Below are 14,100 nucleotides of genomic sequence, written 5' to 3'. Positions count from 1 at the left end.
CAAGCCGGTGAGATTGACAACCTCATTCATTACGTTGGGGCAAAGTACTTTGATTGTGTTTTTGCAGGTTCCACGTTGGCGCCGGAATCCCTGGTGTTGCGCCGCACTACACTCCGCCACCATCAACCTTCAACGTGCTTCTTGGCTCCTACTGGTTCGATAAACCTTGGTTTCTTTCTGAGGGAAAACTTGCTACTGTACGCATCACACCTTCCTCTTGGGGTTCCCAACGGACGTGTGTTAACCGCACGCATCACACCTCCGTACTCGGTCACACGTTCGGTGTTGATGAAGACGACGTCCTTCTCCCCGTTCCAGCGGGCAGCAGAAGTAGTAGCTCCTCCTTGAATCCGGTAGCACGACGGCGTGGTGGCGGTGGCGATGGAGATCTCCGGCGGAGCTTCGCTAAGCGTTGCGGGAGAGGGGGAGGAGTGGGGCGGCTAGGGTTTGGGGAGAGGGGTGGCCGGCCTCCTTGGGGTGCGGCCAAGGTGGTGGTGTTGTGGTGGCCGGCCCCCTCCCCTTGGCCCCTCATTATATAGGTGGAACCCCCAAGTGTTGGACTACAAGTCTTCGAATAAGACCCAACCCAAAACCTTCCATGTGTAGGGAAAGCTACCCAAGGTGGGACTCCCACCTCAAGTGGGATTCCCACCCTTCCATGAGGGGCGGTGGCCGGCCCCCTTGGTGGAGTCCACTTGGGACTCCACCCCTCTAGGGTTGGCCGACCATGGGTAGTGGAGTCTCTCCGGGACTCCGCCTTCCAAAGTGATTTCTTCCGGACTTTTCTAGAACCTTCTAGAACCTTCCATAAATTCACCGGATCATTTTCAAACTTATAAAATGACTTCCTATATATGAATCTTATTCTCCGGACCATTCCGCAACTCCTCGTGATGTCCGGGATCCCATCCGAGACTTTGAACAATACTTCGAACTCCATTCCATATTCAAGTTCTACTAATACGACATCAAACCTTAAGTGTGTCACCCTACGGTTCGCGAACTATGCGGACATGGTTGAGAACTCTCTCCAACCAATAACCAATAGCGGGATCTGGAGATCCATAATGGCTCCCACATATTCAACGATGACTTAGTGATCTAATGAACCATTCACATACAATACCTATTCCCTTTGTCACGCGATATTTTACTTGTCCGAGGTTTGATCATCGGTATCACTCTATACCTTATTCAACCACGTCTCCTGACAAGTACTCTTTACTCGTACCATGGTATGTGGTCTCTTATGAACTATTCATATGCTTGCAAGCTATTTAGACGACATTCCACCGAGAGGGCCCAGAGTATATCTATCCGTCATCGGGATGGACAAATCCCATCGTTGATCCATATGCCTGAACTCATACTTTTCGGATACTTAATCCCACCTTTATAACCACCCATTTACGCAGGTGGCGTTTGATGTAATCAAAGTACCTTTCCGGTATAAGTGATTTACATGATCTCATGGTCGAAAGGACTAGGTAACTATGTATCGAAAGCTTATAGCAAATAACTTAATGACGTGATCTTATGCTACGCTTAATTGGGTGTGTCCATTACATCATTCATATAATGATATAACTTTGTTATTAATAACATCCAATGTTCATGATTATGAAACTAATCATCTATTAATCAACAAGCTAGTTAAGAGGCTTACTAGGGACTCATTGTTGTTTACATAACACACATGTATCAATGTTTCGGTTAATACAACTATAGCATGGTATATAAACATTTATCATAAACATAAAGATATATAATAACCACTTTTATTATTGCCTCTTGGGCATATCTCCAACACAACAGCATCTCGAGCTCCCCGTGGTCGCCGGGTTACTACGCGGGGTACACGGCGGACGCGCCGTCGATCTCGCATATGCGGCTGTCGCAGATGGACGGCCGCGCCCGCTACTCCCCCGAGTGCGGGGACAGCGACATGACCATCGACAACAACGCGCCGTTCTCGCCGGATTCAGCGGCTCGGGGCAGCGGCGCCTTCTGCTTCCCCGACCTGAACTCGTCGCCTGACCTGCACCGCACCGAGGGCCACGTGACAGACGGTACCGGCCTTCCCCGCCACCTCTTCGCCGACGATGGCAGGCACACCCACCAGGTGTTCGGCAGCGCGTCCGGCGTGTCCATGGGCAAGGACGAGGTGTGTTTCCTTACTTTTCATGTGTTGTGTGCATCGTAGACACCGGCGGTGACTGAAAGTTTGTTACTTTATGCCTAGATTGCCGGCGAAGAGGAGATCCTGAACGGTATCATACGCGGGCATGCCTACGAACCCCCCGTCGACGACTATGAAGAAGAGGCCGACGAGGACGAAGGTGAGGAGGAAGTCCAGGAGGAGCTGATCGACGCCGACACCGGCGTGACCACGACCACGACCACGACGCGCAGGCGTTCCACCGGCACTCGTGGCCCAAGGTGGAGGTCCTTGGAGGATGAATGCCTCATCGAGGCGTGGAAGCAAGTGAGCTTTTGCCCCATCACCGGCGCAAACCAAACCGGGGGCAAGTACTACAAGCGCATTCTCGATTGCTTCAACGAGAAGAAGAACTATGGTGATTACGCCACCATAGAGATGAACCGGAACGAGGGCGCCCTCTCTCACCGTTGGAACTTGATCAAGGGGTCATGTAGCAAGTTCCATGGCTACTATGAGAAGATTAAAAACCGGAAGGAGAGCGGCAAGACGATGGTGGATTGGGTATGATATACGCCTATCTTATTTGATGATCCATGTTGTTACATATGAATTGATGAACCATCTTCTTATATATGAATTGATGATCCTTATTCTTAAATATGAATTGATGATCCTTATTGTTACATATGAAATGATGATCCATGTTGTTACATATGAATTGATGAACCATCTTGTTATGCATCATATATTGTTAGATGCTCCATGCTCTCGAAATGTACAAGCACCAACACGAGGACAAAGATTTCCCCTTCATGCATTGCTACAACAAGCTCCAAGGTTGCAAGAAATGGGACGACCTCCTCCACACTCTATTGAAGGACGGGGAAGATGGGCCGGTCGATCCAGCCGGCGCCTCCACCGGGTGCCCCATTGGCAACAAGAGGGCCAAGGCCGAGAGGAATGCGGCGCTGTTATTGGCAGCCGTGACGCCTCCCTCGAGAAGATGATCAACTCATTCTTGGTTGAGAACAAGGAAGTGTCGGATAGGTCCACCGTCGTGTGGGAGGCAATCCTCGACAAGCAAGACATGAAGATCGTGTTGGAGAGGGAGAAGGTGGAGGCGGCGAAGCTGGAAGCTCACGCCGCTGCCACGAAGGCCACCAACGAAGCGACGTAGCTATCGTTGGCCAAAATATCTCAAGAATCGAAGATCTTGATGGCTGACATGGAGAAGATGGACCCGTTGGCGCGGGCGTGGCACGAGATGTACTCCGAGCGCATCGGCCAAGAGGTGATGGCGGCGCGAGCTGCATCGACGTCTCCCCCGGCACCATCCACGTTCATGTCTACCCCGGCACCGTTGACGTTCATGCCTCCCCCGGCGACCGTTGATCCTGTTGCAGCGACGGAACTGCCGCCGGCCGCCGATGAGGAAGTCGTCGAGGTTGACCCGTCCGTGACCTCCTTCATGTGATCATCTGGCTTGGAAGCCCCTTTTTTGCGCCGGAGACGGCGATCTGGTGGCCGTGTGTTGGCCCAAACTTCTTATTCCAAAACCTATTCGAATTTGGTGGCCGTGTGTTGGCCCAAACTTCATATTCGTAAACTTATTCGAATTTCTATGCTTGTGTTTGAGTTTTCAAACTCAAATTATCTATTGTGGTTGTTGTATGAGGAGCGCCGGTGTGGGAGCAGCTCCCCCAAATGGAGGATGTTGTGCGGGCGTCCCCCAAACGGAGGTACCGGCGCCCCTGCTGGCGCCTATTTGGGGGCTGCCGGTGGAGATGCTCAAATTAATTCTTCTTCTCGCGGTCGAATAAACAAGGCCACGTCGTCAGCAGTATATTGCTTTCAGGTTTCGTAGAAGAAGAAAAGATGGAATTGTTTGGTTGTTGGTGATAATGGAGTTGAACCCTTCTCTCCTTGCTGAATCTTTGTGGCTTTTGGTTTTGCAAAAAATAAGTCGAAAGAATTTTGGTGCCACCTGGTAACACCAGGTCAAATTTAAACAGAATCCATTATTTCTTTTTCAAGTTTCGTGAAAACGTGGCTGGATTTTGCCGTCATTTAGGTAACTGCTTTGTTCGGTTCCGAAACCACCGTATTAGTCTTGATGTGATGGCCAAAATGTGAATGATCTGAAGCCTGAAACCGAAGAGATGAGTAGCGAGAAACATTACACATGTATGTAAATGGACAAAGGCCACTCAAGTTACACATCGACCGATTGCACGCGCGCATGCGTACGTACTTAAGCTTATTCGTACCTCACATAACCACTGGTTATCTGAGGCAACACTTGTGGTATAGCACTGTTCCCTTGTGCTGGCGCTATAAGCTAGCTCGTGTTGGATCACGCGTCGGACCAGGTAACGGGTACCACCCCGTCGTCAGTGTCGAGGCCGAGCGCCTTCCACACGGCCGGGGACCCGTCGACGATGTTGTTGGCGCAGGGGGGCTCGAAGTTGTGCTCGTCGTCGCACCCGTGCATGGAGTCGCACTCGTCCACCACGGTGGCCGTCGCGGTCCTCCCGTTGGCTGCCCGGATCACGACGCGTTTCCCGCAGCGGCGTCCGCGGGAGAACCAGCCGGTGGAGAGCGCGACGACCATCTGGGAGTCCGGGTGGAACTTCTCGTCGCAGCTGGACGCCCCGCCGCCGTCCCCGCCGTCGGCGAAGCTGTTGAGCGTGAGGCTTGCGCGGGTGGTCCCGGTGACGCGCGGGGAGCAGGCGAAGGTCCTGTAGCGCCGCCCGTCCTCGCAGCACTCGGAGTCGTTCTCCGTGCTGCAGCTGCCGGACTCGCCCGAGATGCTGCCGCTCGACTGGCAGGTCTGGAGGAGGGTGCGGTGAGGGAAGGTGGTGGCGAGAGCTATGAGGGGGAGGGTGGTCGTGAGCAGGAGGAGGAGCGCGTAGGTGGTGGCCATGCTTGATAGTTACTTCACGAGTGCTCGTCTGTGTTGTGTTGCTGTGCTTCCTGGCCTGGTGCACTTGTGTGTAGGTCACGACTTATATAGCCGCGCGTGAGCTGGGTATGCCGACGTACAATGGTTTTGATTGGTCAGTTTGATGAACTAATCATTCGTCTCCTAGCTTTTTTTCGAAAAGGGGGAAAAATCGCCCCAGCTTCTGCATCCAAAGGATGCACACGGCTTTTTATTAGATTATTCGCAAACCTTACAAGAAGTAATACAAAAAATCAACCTCGAAACCACCTCACTAGACCTACAGTGGGATGAAGGGGGTGACAATACACCAACTGACATCATCCAAAAACCAAATGCCTTCCCAAACCGCCCAATAGCAGGTGAGAAGCACATCCAGTCGAGCAGACTCTCCACGCATACCAACGCACACGCCACAGAAGTTGCTACCACCTTCTTCCTCGACTCCATCTTCAAGAGAGATCATCGCATTAACCTTTCAAGACCTGCCGTCGATGCCACCATGACACCAGACGGCCCCGCCATCCTGCACGCGTCCAGCAGTCCTCGCCCGTCTTCGAGACCCCGCAGCTCCACTCCGCTGAGAATCATCAACGACAACGTGGTAGATGAACACCACACCACCAAGATCCACCTCCATCTAGCCGCTGCTCCAAAAACGATGCCTCAAGAGGTAGAACGACGCAGGGAGCGCTGTCATCGTCCGATCCTGGTTGGATCTAGAGTTCCATGGCTCACTCTCTCGAAAGTGCTTATAGAAATAAGATGTATGTGCCTATATTTATAAAAGTGGATATACGTATTTGAGAGCGTTTACGTCTGCAAAAAACATTCAGGCCTTCCTAGGTCTACGTACACATTTTCAGTTAGGAGGGAGTGCTGTATTAATTGTCCCTTGTGAACTATTTAATTCATATTCCTTATATACATGTTTCGATGCTAAAAGGAAACGATTTGGTATGAATTAGGAGTGCATAGACTCTACCAGAAGCTTTGCCCAAGGATATCCTGGGAGTAGGAGTGTAAGTTCAGATCGTATTTCGCGCTTATATATTCATTATCAGAACTTTTTGCTTAGATTCCAGGAGAAGCGGATGATTATTGGTTGCGAGTTCGGATGCAGATATATCTGACCGCAGATCCTAATCGAAATTGGGGCTGTCTTGGAACGGCAATAAAAGTAGTCTGATAATAATATTGTATGCAGATAATTACATTTCTAGCAAAATTTAATAAGAATTTGACCTTTCAGCCTTACATGAGTGTCAATTAGTTAAGAAAATAGAAACATTCTTTAAACTAGAATAGCATTGACGAGATGGTGAACATAAATACTTTTGTACCTACATGTACGGGTGTGGGTACTTCCATCCCTGCCCGTTTTGATTTGAGGCTCAGGCGAAAGGAGGAGAGAGAGCTATTTTCCATTTACCACTGCGTGCGGGAATATCGGGGAATAAATCAACGGTCTAGAACACACCCACAAAATCCATTCTCGTAAGTAAACTGAATAGTTGATACAAATCTATCAGTGGTAAAATTCAGTGCTAGTCATGCTCGGGGAATGAACTGGATAACTCAATAACTACAAAATTTTGCTATACTGACCTTGACTTTTGACTCGAAAATCGAATAATTCGGTTCAAAACATCTGGATAATCCTAGTTAATATTCGGATAATCTATTTTCGCATGCTGGATTTTTAAAATCGGATATTGATGTTGTACAACGGATTCAGAGCCAGATATATCCTATCAATAACCACACCCTTACATGTCAACAAAAAAAAACACCCTTATCTGGGAACAAATGATGGGATGAGAGAAAATAAACAACTCACCTGCAAACTGAGCCTCCACTTTAAATTTCTTCTGGACAACTAAAGGCCCAAAGGCCGTAGTATGCCCTGCTCACGGGAGAATGTATCCTATGCACCCATCCATTTGGTGAAACCTATGCACCCAACGTATAAATTACATGAAAAAAGTTGTAGAAAAAATCTGAGAATAATTTAGCACGTAGATACGACATATATCTGCAATACTACGAAAGAAAACTTGATCGAAACTTAGACAGATCTTGAAAAATAAAAAATAACAAATTTAGCTCATGTGATATTAATGGGCTGAATTCACAGCCCAGCTAGAAATAAGTACTGTTTAAACATGATTTGTCTTTTTAGTTTGTGATATGTACCTGGATCTTGAAATCGAAATTTTGTGGCATTGTAGATCTATGATGTATCTACATTCATAAACATATTTTTTACAGTATATTTGTATGTATTTTCTAGGTTGGTGCACAGGTTTCACCAAATGGATGGGTGCATAGGATACGTCCTCCTGCTCACGGGATGAACACGACCAAAACTCTGGCGGGGCCCGTGGACGATTATCATTTCGCAACATGTAATGTAAGGCCCGTGTATGGGACAAAAGCCGCTTCGAGAGTGCTAGACTAAAATCGTAAATGATATCCATACGAGATAGACATGCAGTATTGCAGTACGAACAGGAACAGAGTATTCTACCTGAGGAAGCCGGCCGGTCAGTCCACCGAGGCAGGCGCGTTCTGACCACAGAAATGTGAACCCGTCCATGCCTTTTCTTACAGATTTACTAGAGACCATTTGGCTGGGATTTTCATTACATTCCAGTGTTCCGTAATTGCAACATGGTACTTAAATGTGGAAAGTGATATTTTACACCAGTAAATTACATTTTGTTATCATAATATTTGAGGCTAGAAATTTGCTGGGTGGATCCCTTCCACAACCATCTAGAGGATAGAACCAACCACAAGGCAGGTAGGAAAAAAATTGACGGTAGGCAGGTAGGATTTCTGTGCGCCCTGGTCCTTTCTTAGGACCGCACGGTTCTGTTTCATTCCCTTCGCGTGCCGATCAGGTCGGTGGTTACCGCGTGCCGCACACCCCGCGCGCGGTAAGTGTTGTCGTGGTTGGCCCAGTTCATGTTTTTTTTGTTTTTTTGTTTTCTGTTTCTTTTGTTTTTCTGTTTCTTTTTTCATTCTTAAGTTTTAAGTTTTTACATTTAAATATATTTTAAATGTAAAATGTTCAAATTTTAAGTATTCTATCTAAAAAATTCGAACTAAATTCAAATTCTAAAATTGTTCATGCTTTCGGGAAGTGGAAAAGTTTCTCCACGAAGAATGAAGCTTAGCGATAATGCAACCCACAAAGAAATTATCCAGTAGCACACACTTGAGGAGCTGAATTTCCTTTGTCATGATCTGTTGCTCATGAGCCTGTTCCACAACAGATTGGTTCTCAACCATTATGTAGTCGCTGAACTTCTCCATAGCATACAGTTCATAGCATCAGCCATACAAACTCAGGGGCGCGTCCCACAATTCCTTTCTGTCTCGTATTTGAAGATAGTTAAAGGAAATGGATGCTGCCTAGAGGGGGTGAATAGTTTAAAACTTTTATGATAATGGCTTGAACAAATGCGTAATAAAACTAGTGTTTAATTTGTCAAGCATAAAACCTATATATATTACGGTTCAACTATGTGTACCAAAAAATTATGCTAAGCAGGACAAGCACCTATGTGATAGCAAGATACATAACTTCATGCATGAAGGCTATTGTCACAGACGGCGCCAATTGTCGAGGGTACTCCTCGACAATGCCCTCCGATTGGGGCTTAGGGTTGATGGAATCCTGTAGGTTGACACGAGACATCGGTTAACAGACAAGCGGGGAGAGCGATTTACCCAGGTTCGGGGCCCTCGATGAGGTAAAACTCTTACGTCCTGCCTATCTGATCTTGATTATGAGAATATTGGGTTACAATGGGGTGCCGAAGGTTTCGGCTGTGATCTCGTCGAGAGGCTAAGTGCTACAGCGACCTAGCTCTAGACTTCTGGTGGCTAAAGTTGCTACGATTGATTCTGTGTCTCGGCAGCCCCTCTCCTGGCCTTTATATAGGAGGTCAGGTCTCAAGAGATCTGTCTGTGTACGACTAGGTTTACAAAAGATCTAGCTCTAAACTTTCCTTGTTCGGCTCTTCTCTGTCTTGTTCTTCAAGGAATCTTCTCCAGCACCGTCCTAGTGGCCCGCCTTGCCATCGGGTATCTTCATGGGCCTCCAGTTGGGCCGCACAGGATAGGGCAATGTCAGTTACCCGAAGGGTAATGCCCACGTCAGTAGTCCCCGAGTGTCTAGCCGAAGATATTTCGGGTAGAGACTAAAGCATGCCTCCACTAAATGTTCTTATCCCTTGATTGTTCTTGTAACAGCATTATCTTCTTCTATCGGGTGCGCGTCCAGCGCTCCCGATGGAAGTAGCCCCCGAGTCTAGGTACGGATGCTTGCAATCCGTGCGTAGACTCAAGTTGTGCCACTCGAACGTCTTCTTCTGCCGAAGTTTTCTATAAGTCTTCATAGGTCACCCGATACATTTGTACCGGGCTTGTATTCTTCAGTAAGGTTTCAACGCGTAAAGGATATTGAGTAACGTGCCCAGCTTTGCTGGTTAACTGCCGATGGCAAAACAACGTTTACCCTAAACAGAATCAAGTCCCCGGGCATGATCCTGGAGTGCAACAAAGTTTTATCGGGTGCGCGCTCAGCGCTCCCGATGGGAGTAGCCCCCGAGTCTGGGCACGGGTGCTTGCAACCGGGTGCAGACTCGAGCTGAGCATTCCATCCTTTTCTTCAAATATTTCTTCACAGGAATATCTTCGAGTTCACGTTTTATCGGGTGCGCGCTCAGCGCTCCTGATGGGAGTAGCCCCCGAGTCTGGGCACGGGCGCTTGTGACCGGGTGCAGACTCGAGCCGTTTTCCCGATGCTTTTCGTGTTTCTTCGGATGCTTCTGGAGGGCTTCATGGCGTCACTGATGACGCTACCACTGATGTGGTTTGACTGAAAAGACTTGACCTGACGGGCCCACCCTAGTTCTGCGTGGGCAATTTTTAGGAAATGACCAGTGCATGCGTACTGACCGAGGCGTCTCCTCGATTTTCGCACATCGTGGGAATAATGGGCCGCCGGTTCCATTCTCCTCTTGGGTGACACGTGTACGTCCAGATCTCATCCTCCTCCCACGATGTCTATGGAGTTATGGCCACGATTTCCCATCAATCCCGCGGCATAAATAGGGAGCCTTCCTGTTGTTTTTACTTTTTACGTTTCCACACTGCTCATCTTCTCGCCCAACCTTTCCTTTCACCTCTGTTTCTTCTCTCAAGAGCTCCAGGCGCCATGGGCAAGAAGAAGAGCGCCAGCGCCTCAGACGCGACCAAAGTCAGCCGCGATTGGAGCGCCTCCGCCATTTCCAACCGCGATGTGAACAAGCTGTGCGCTCTTGGTCTCATCTCCTCATCTGACAATGACATTCGTCTTCCAGGTCCAGTTTCTCGCCCAAAGCCCCCAAAGGGCTTTACTGTTATGTTCGTCGCCTCTCTATTTCGCGGTCTCTCTCTTCCTTCCCACGAAATTCTTCGTACCCTTCTTTTCTTCTATGGGATCCAGGTCTGGCAGCTGACCCCGAATTCCATTCTCCATCTTTCCATCTTCATCACCGTCTGTGAAGCCTTCCTCGGCATTGACCCCCACTGGGGTATTTGGAGGAAAATCTTCTACGTCAAGCGTCACAATGACAGCAATGCCCCCCCCCCCCCCGTCGTCGGTGGCGTTGGCTTTGTTGTCAGAAAAGAAGTTTATTACTTTGACTACCCGATGAAGGAGTCTGTCCAGGGCTGGCGCAACAAATGGTTCTATCTGCGAGATACCCCGGTGTCTGGGCGGCGCTCCAATCTCCCTCCGTTCGAGGACGTCCTGGTAGCTCAGCCGAAGAAGTCCTGGCGAAACGCCCTTTCTCCTGAAGAGAGGGTGATAGCCGACAAGCTGTTCGACCAGGTCGTAGATCTGAAGAACACGGGAGGCTTAACGATGTGTGGCACCGAGGTAGTCTCAGTGTTCTTACAACGTCGAGTGCAACCGCTGATGTCCCGGCCCCACCAGTTGTGGCTGTATTTTGGCAAGGATGACAAGTCGAGAGTCAGCTCTGCCGACCTGTCGGCTGATGAGCTTCGCGACGAGGTGCGTCGTCTGACGTGCCTCAGCATGAAGGACAATATTGTTCTGACCTCGACTCGTCCCCCATACGATCTCCATCATCTTCCGGCTGAGGTAATTCTCACTGTTTCTTGCTCTTACTACTATCATTGTGCTGTTCTTCGACCTTTTGCTGATTTTTCTCATGTCGACAGGCCTCCACCGTGGCTCAATGCTATCCTCCTACACCCGAAAGCGGTGTGGAACCAGAGGATGATGATGATGATGTCTCCGAGGAGACCGAGGACGCCCAGCATATCCTTGAGGATAGTGACGTCCAGGAGGATGAAGCTCCCGAGGATGTTGCCCTCACCAGGAGCAGGCGGTGTGAACTGATAAATGTGGACCTTATTACAACGGCTGAATCAAGTCCTAGCGGACAAGATAATGATGCCGATGAAACCGCATCGCCTCCCCCTGTTGTGAAAAGTTCGACAGGCTTTTTTGCCGTCGAAGATGACCTGGACCTGTGAGCATCTATTTTTCCTTCCTAACTTATCCTTCTTTATTCTGCATGCTAATCATCCTCTCTTTTCAAGCAGCTCTGATGATGACGACGACGTTCCTCTTGCAAAGAGGGCTAAGTTATTCTCTGGGAAGTCCGAGTCAGCCAAGGAATCGAACCCTTCGCCTACCAAACCAACGCCGCCCTCGAGGACGACCGTGGAAAAGGTTACGGTGTCGAAGGTTATCCCTTCTGGCAGCGCTCCCGCTTCGTCGGCTGCTCGTGACCATGTAAGTGATTTATTTGACTTGGTTTCTTTCTTTTTCCCTGAATTTCCATATTCGACTGAGGTTTCTTGGCTTTCTACGTTGCAGCCAATTTATGCCACAGTTGATGCTGTGGTAGATTTAGCCGAGCAATTCACCCGTCTGGAGTCTGAAAATGCTCATCTTCAGAAGACCATCAAGACTTCGGCTGACCAGGTGCTGGAGGCCAACAGGATCGCAGCCGATGCTAAAAATGAAAACATCTCGCTGAAGGATGAACTGAAGAAGCTGAAGCAACAAATGACGGATGAGCAAGATGCCAGATGCGAGGCTGCAGTCGCAGCCGATGAAAAAGAAGGCGTCCTCCGTGAATCCATTGCGAATTTATTGGGTAAGTTCCTCGGCGCATATCTTTTCCTCAGTAATTTCCTCCAGGTTGCTTATCTATCTTCTTCTAGGTGTTGCCGATATAACCATCAATCGGGCTCGCAAGCTTCGGGAGGATTCCATGTCTGATGCCCTGTCACTCGCTGCTGAGTCCAACGTCCAAGTTCTTGGACTTTTGCAAAGGACCAAAGGAGCGTTATCGAGGTTATTCTCGATGATTTTCCCAAAGATGAAGCAGGACAAGACTCTTGGCGAGATGGCAGACGCTTTCCTCGTCGACCCTTCTGAGCCTGTGGAGGTACTAAAGCGTCGTTCCCGTTTGTTTGGAGCGGTACTTACTTTCCAGCTGCTGATGGGTCATGGGCTGGGCTCTGAACTAGAGAAGTTGTCTAAGGCATTACCTGTAGATGACAATAATGGCCTAATCAACCTTGAGCCCTTCAAACAATCAGCAGTAACATGTGCTAATCAACTCCTCAAGCTGGTTGACGAGGCGAAGACCAAAGCTGCGCCTGAAGCTGCCCCTGGCTCATCGTCAGCTGTTCTTTGAATGAACGCGTGCTCTGTCAGTTGTAATTAAGGCCTCATACAGTTTAACCCAACCCTTTTTTATTCTGGCTCTGTTGCCAGCACCAACAATCTTTTGAATGTAATATATACACTCATGCGCTCCCGATGGGAGTTTATATTAATGTTGTTCTGAACTGAGAATTGTGCTGCAGATTCCTTCATCTTCTTCCCGTGCCGATCCTTTTTTAAATCCTTCGGCTAGCGATGAATCTGATCTTGTTCGTCGTTTGCGTGACCAAATATCCAGATTGAACAAAGATATTACCACCCTTCACGCGATGGCGGTGTTGGTGAAAAGGAAGAGCGAGATTGCGACTGCCATTGAACAACACGCTCTCGATCATCTCCGTGTTGCTACCGAAAGCTTGAGCTGTAAGTGTCTGTCCATCTGTTGATTTTTGTCGAAGCTTGCATATGCTTTAACTGATCTTTGTCTCTTGACAGTCGTAGCTTCCGATGAATCAGAGGAAAACAAGAGGATTCACGAAAAGATCGAAGCGATGACCGATGTCGCTCACCCGAAGCATGAGTTGTGGTCTCATCGACCGAAAGCTGTTACCGTGGCAAAATTTGAACATCGAGCAGAGAAGGTGCACTACTACTTCGACAAGTTCCACGCTCATCTCACGATGGTCTGGAAAACATTGTTTCCTCTGGACCAAGCACCCGAAACTCTGTCTGCTCTGTTCACTCGATTCAAGACCCCTGAAAGGATTCGACTGTTGGTGCGAAAAGAGCTCCTGGTCGGTGCTGAACTTGCCTTTTCTTCAGTGTTAGCGTGTCATCCGACCTTAGATTTGGAGGCCATAGCAAACACCAAAAGGAGTTTAGACCAGTACTACGATATTGCTAGAAGTCCTGCGTATACCATCATCTCACGGATGGAGACAGGTATTGAGAGGGACCTGAAGGCCCGAGAGGACCAGGGAACCTTGCCATGAATTTATGTATTCATATGTATGTAATGACCTTGTACCTGCAAGGGATAATCTCATATAAATTCGACGTGTGTTTTGCACATCATGTAGTTCTGGAGAATTTGCTAATTCGATTAATAATTTATTGTTGGGGCTGATGACGCGTAAAGCACACGCCCGTTGGGAACCCCAAGTGGAAGGTGTGATGCGTACAGCAGCAAGTTTCCCTCAGTAAGAAACCAAGGTTTATCGAACCAGTAGGAGTCAAGAAGCACGTTGAAGGTTGATGGCGGCGGAGTGTAGTGTGGCGCAACACCAGGGATTCCGG

General features: G+C 48.6%; 1 protein-coding gene across 1 annotated transcript; it reads right to left on the bottom strand.

Annotated features, from left to right (window-relative positions):
• Positions 1-4,514: 4,514 nt before the first annotated feature.
• Positions 4,515-5,084, bottom strand: LOC124647507 (kiwellin-1-like). The gene has a single exon (XM_047187443.1). The coding sequence runs from the start codon at positions 5,082-5,084 to the stop codon at positions 4,515-4,517; it is 570 nt and encodes a 189-aa protein (XP_047043399.1).
• Positions 5,085-14,100: the final 9,016 nt, after the last annotated feature.

This window comes from Lolium rigidum, chromosome 4 (assembly GCF_022539505.1).
Source record: "Lolium rigidum isolate FL_2022 chromosome 4, APGP_CSIRO_Lrig_0.1, whole genome shotgun sequence".
Lineage (NCBI taxonomy): Eukaryota > Viridiplantae > Streptophyta > Magnoliopsida > Poales > Poaceae > Lolium > Lolium rigidum.
Note: the sequence above shows the minus strand (reverse complement) of the source record. Positions and strands in the feature narration are given on the sequence as shown.

Bases quoted from the DNA above. Each gene is read 5' to 3' on its own strand.
- LOC124647507 (XM_047187443.1), bottom strand. From the start codon at position 5,084: ATGGCCACCACCTACGCGCTCCTCCTCCTGCTCACGACCACCCTCCCC.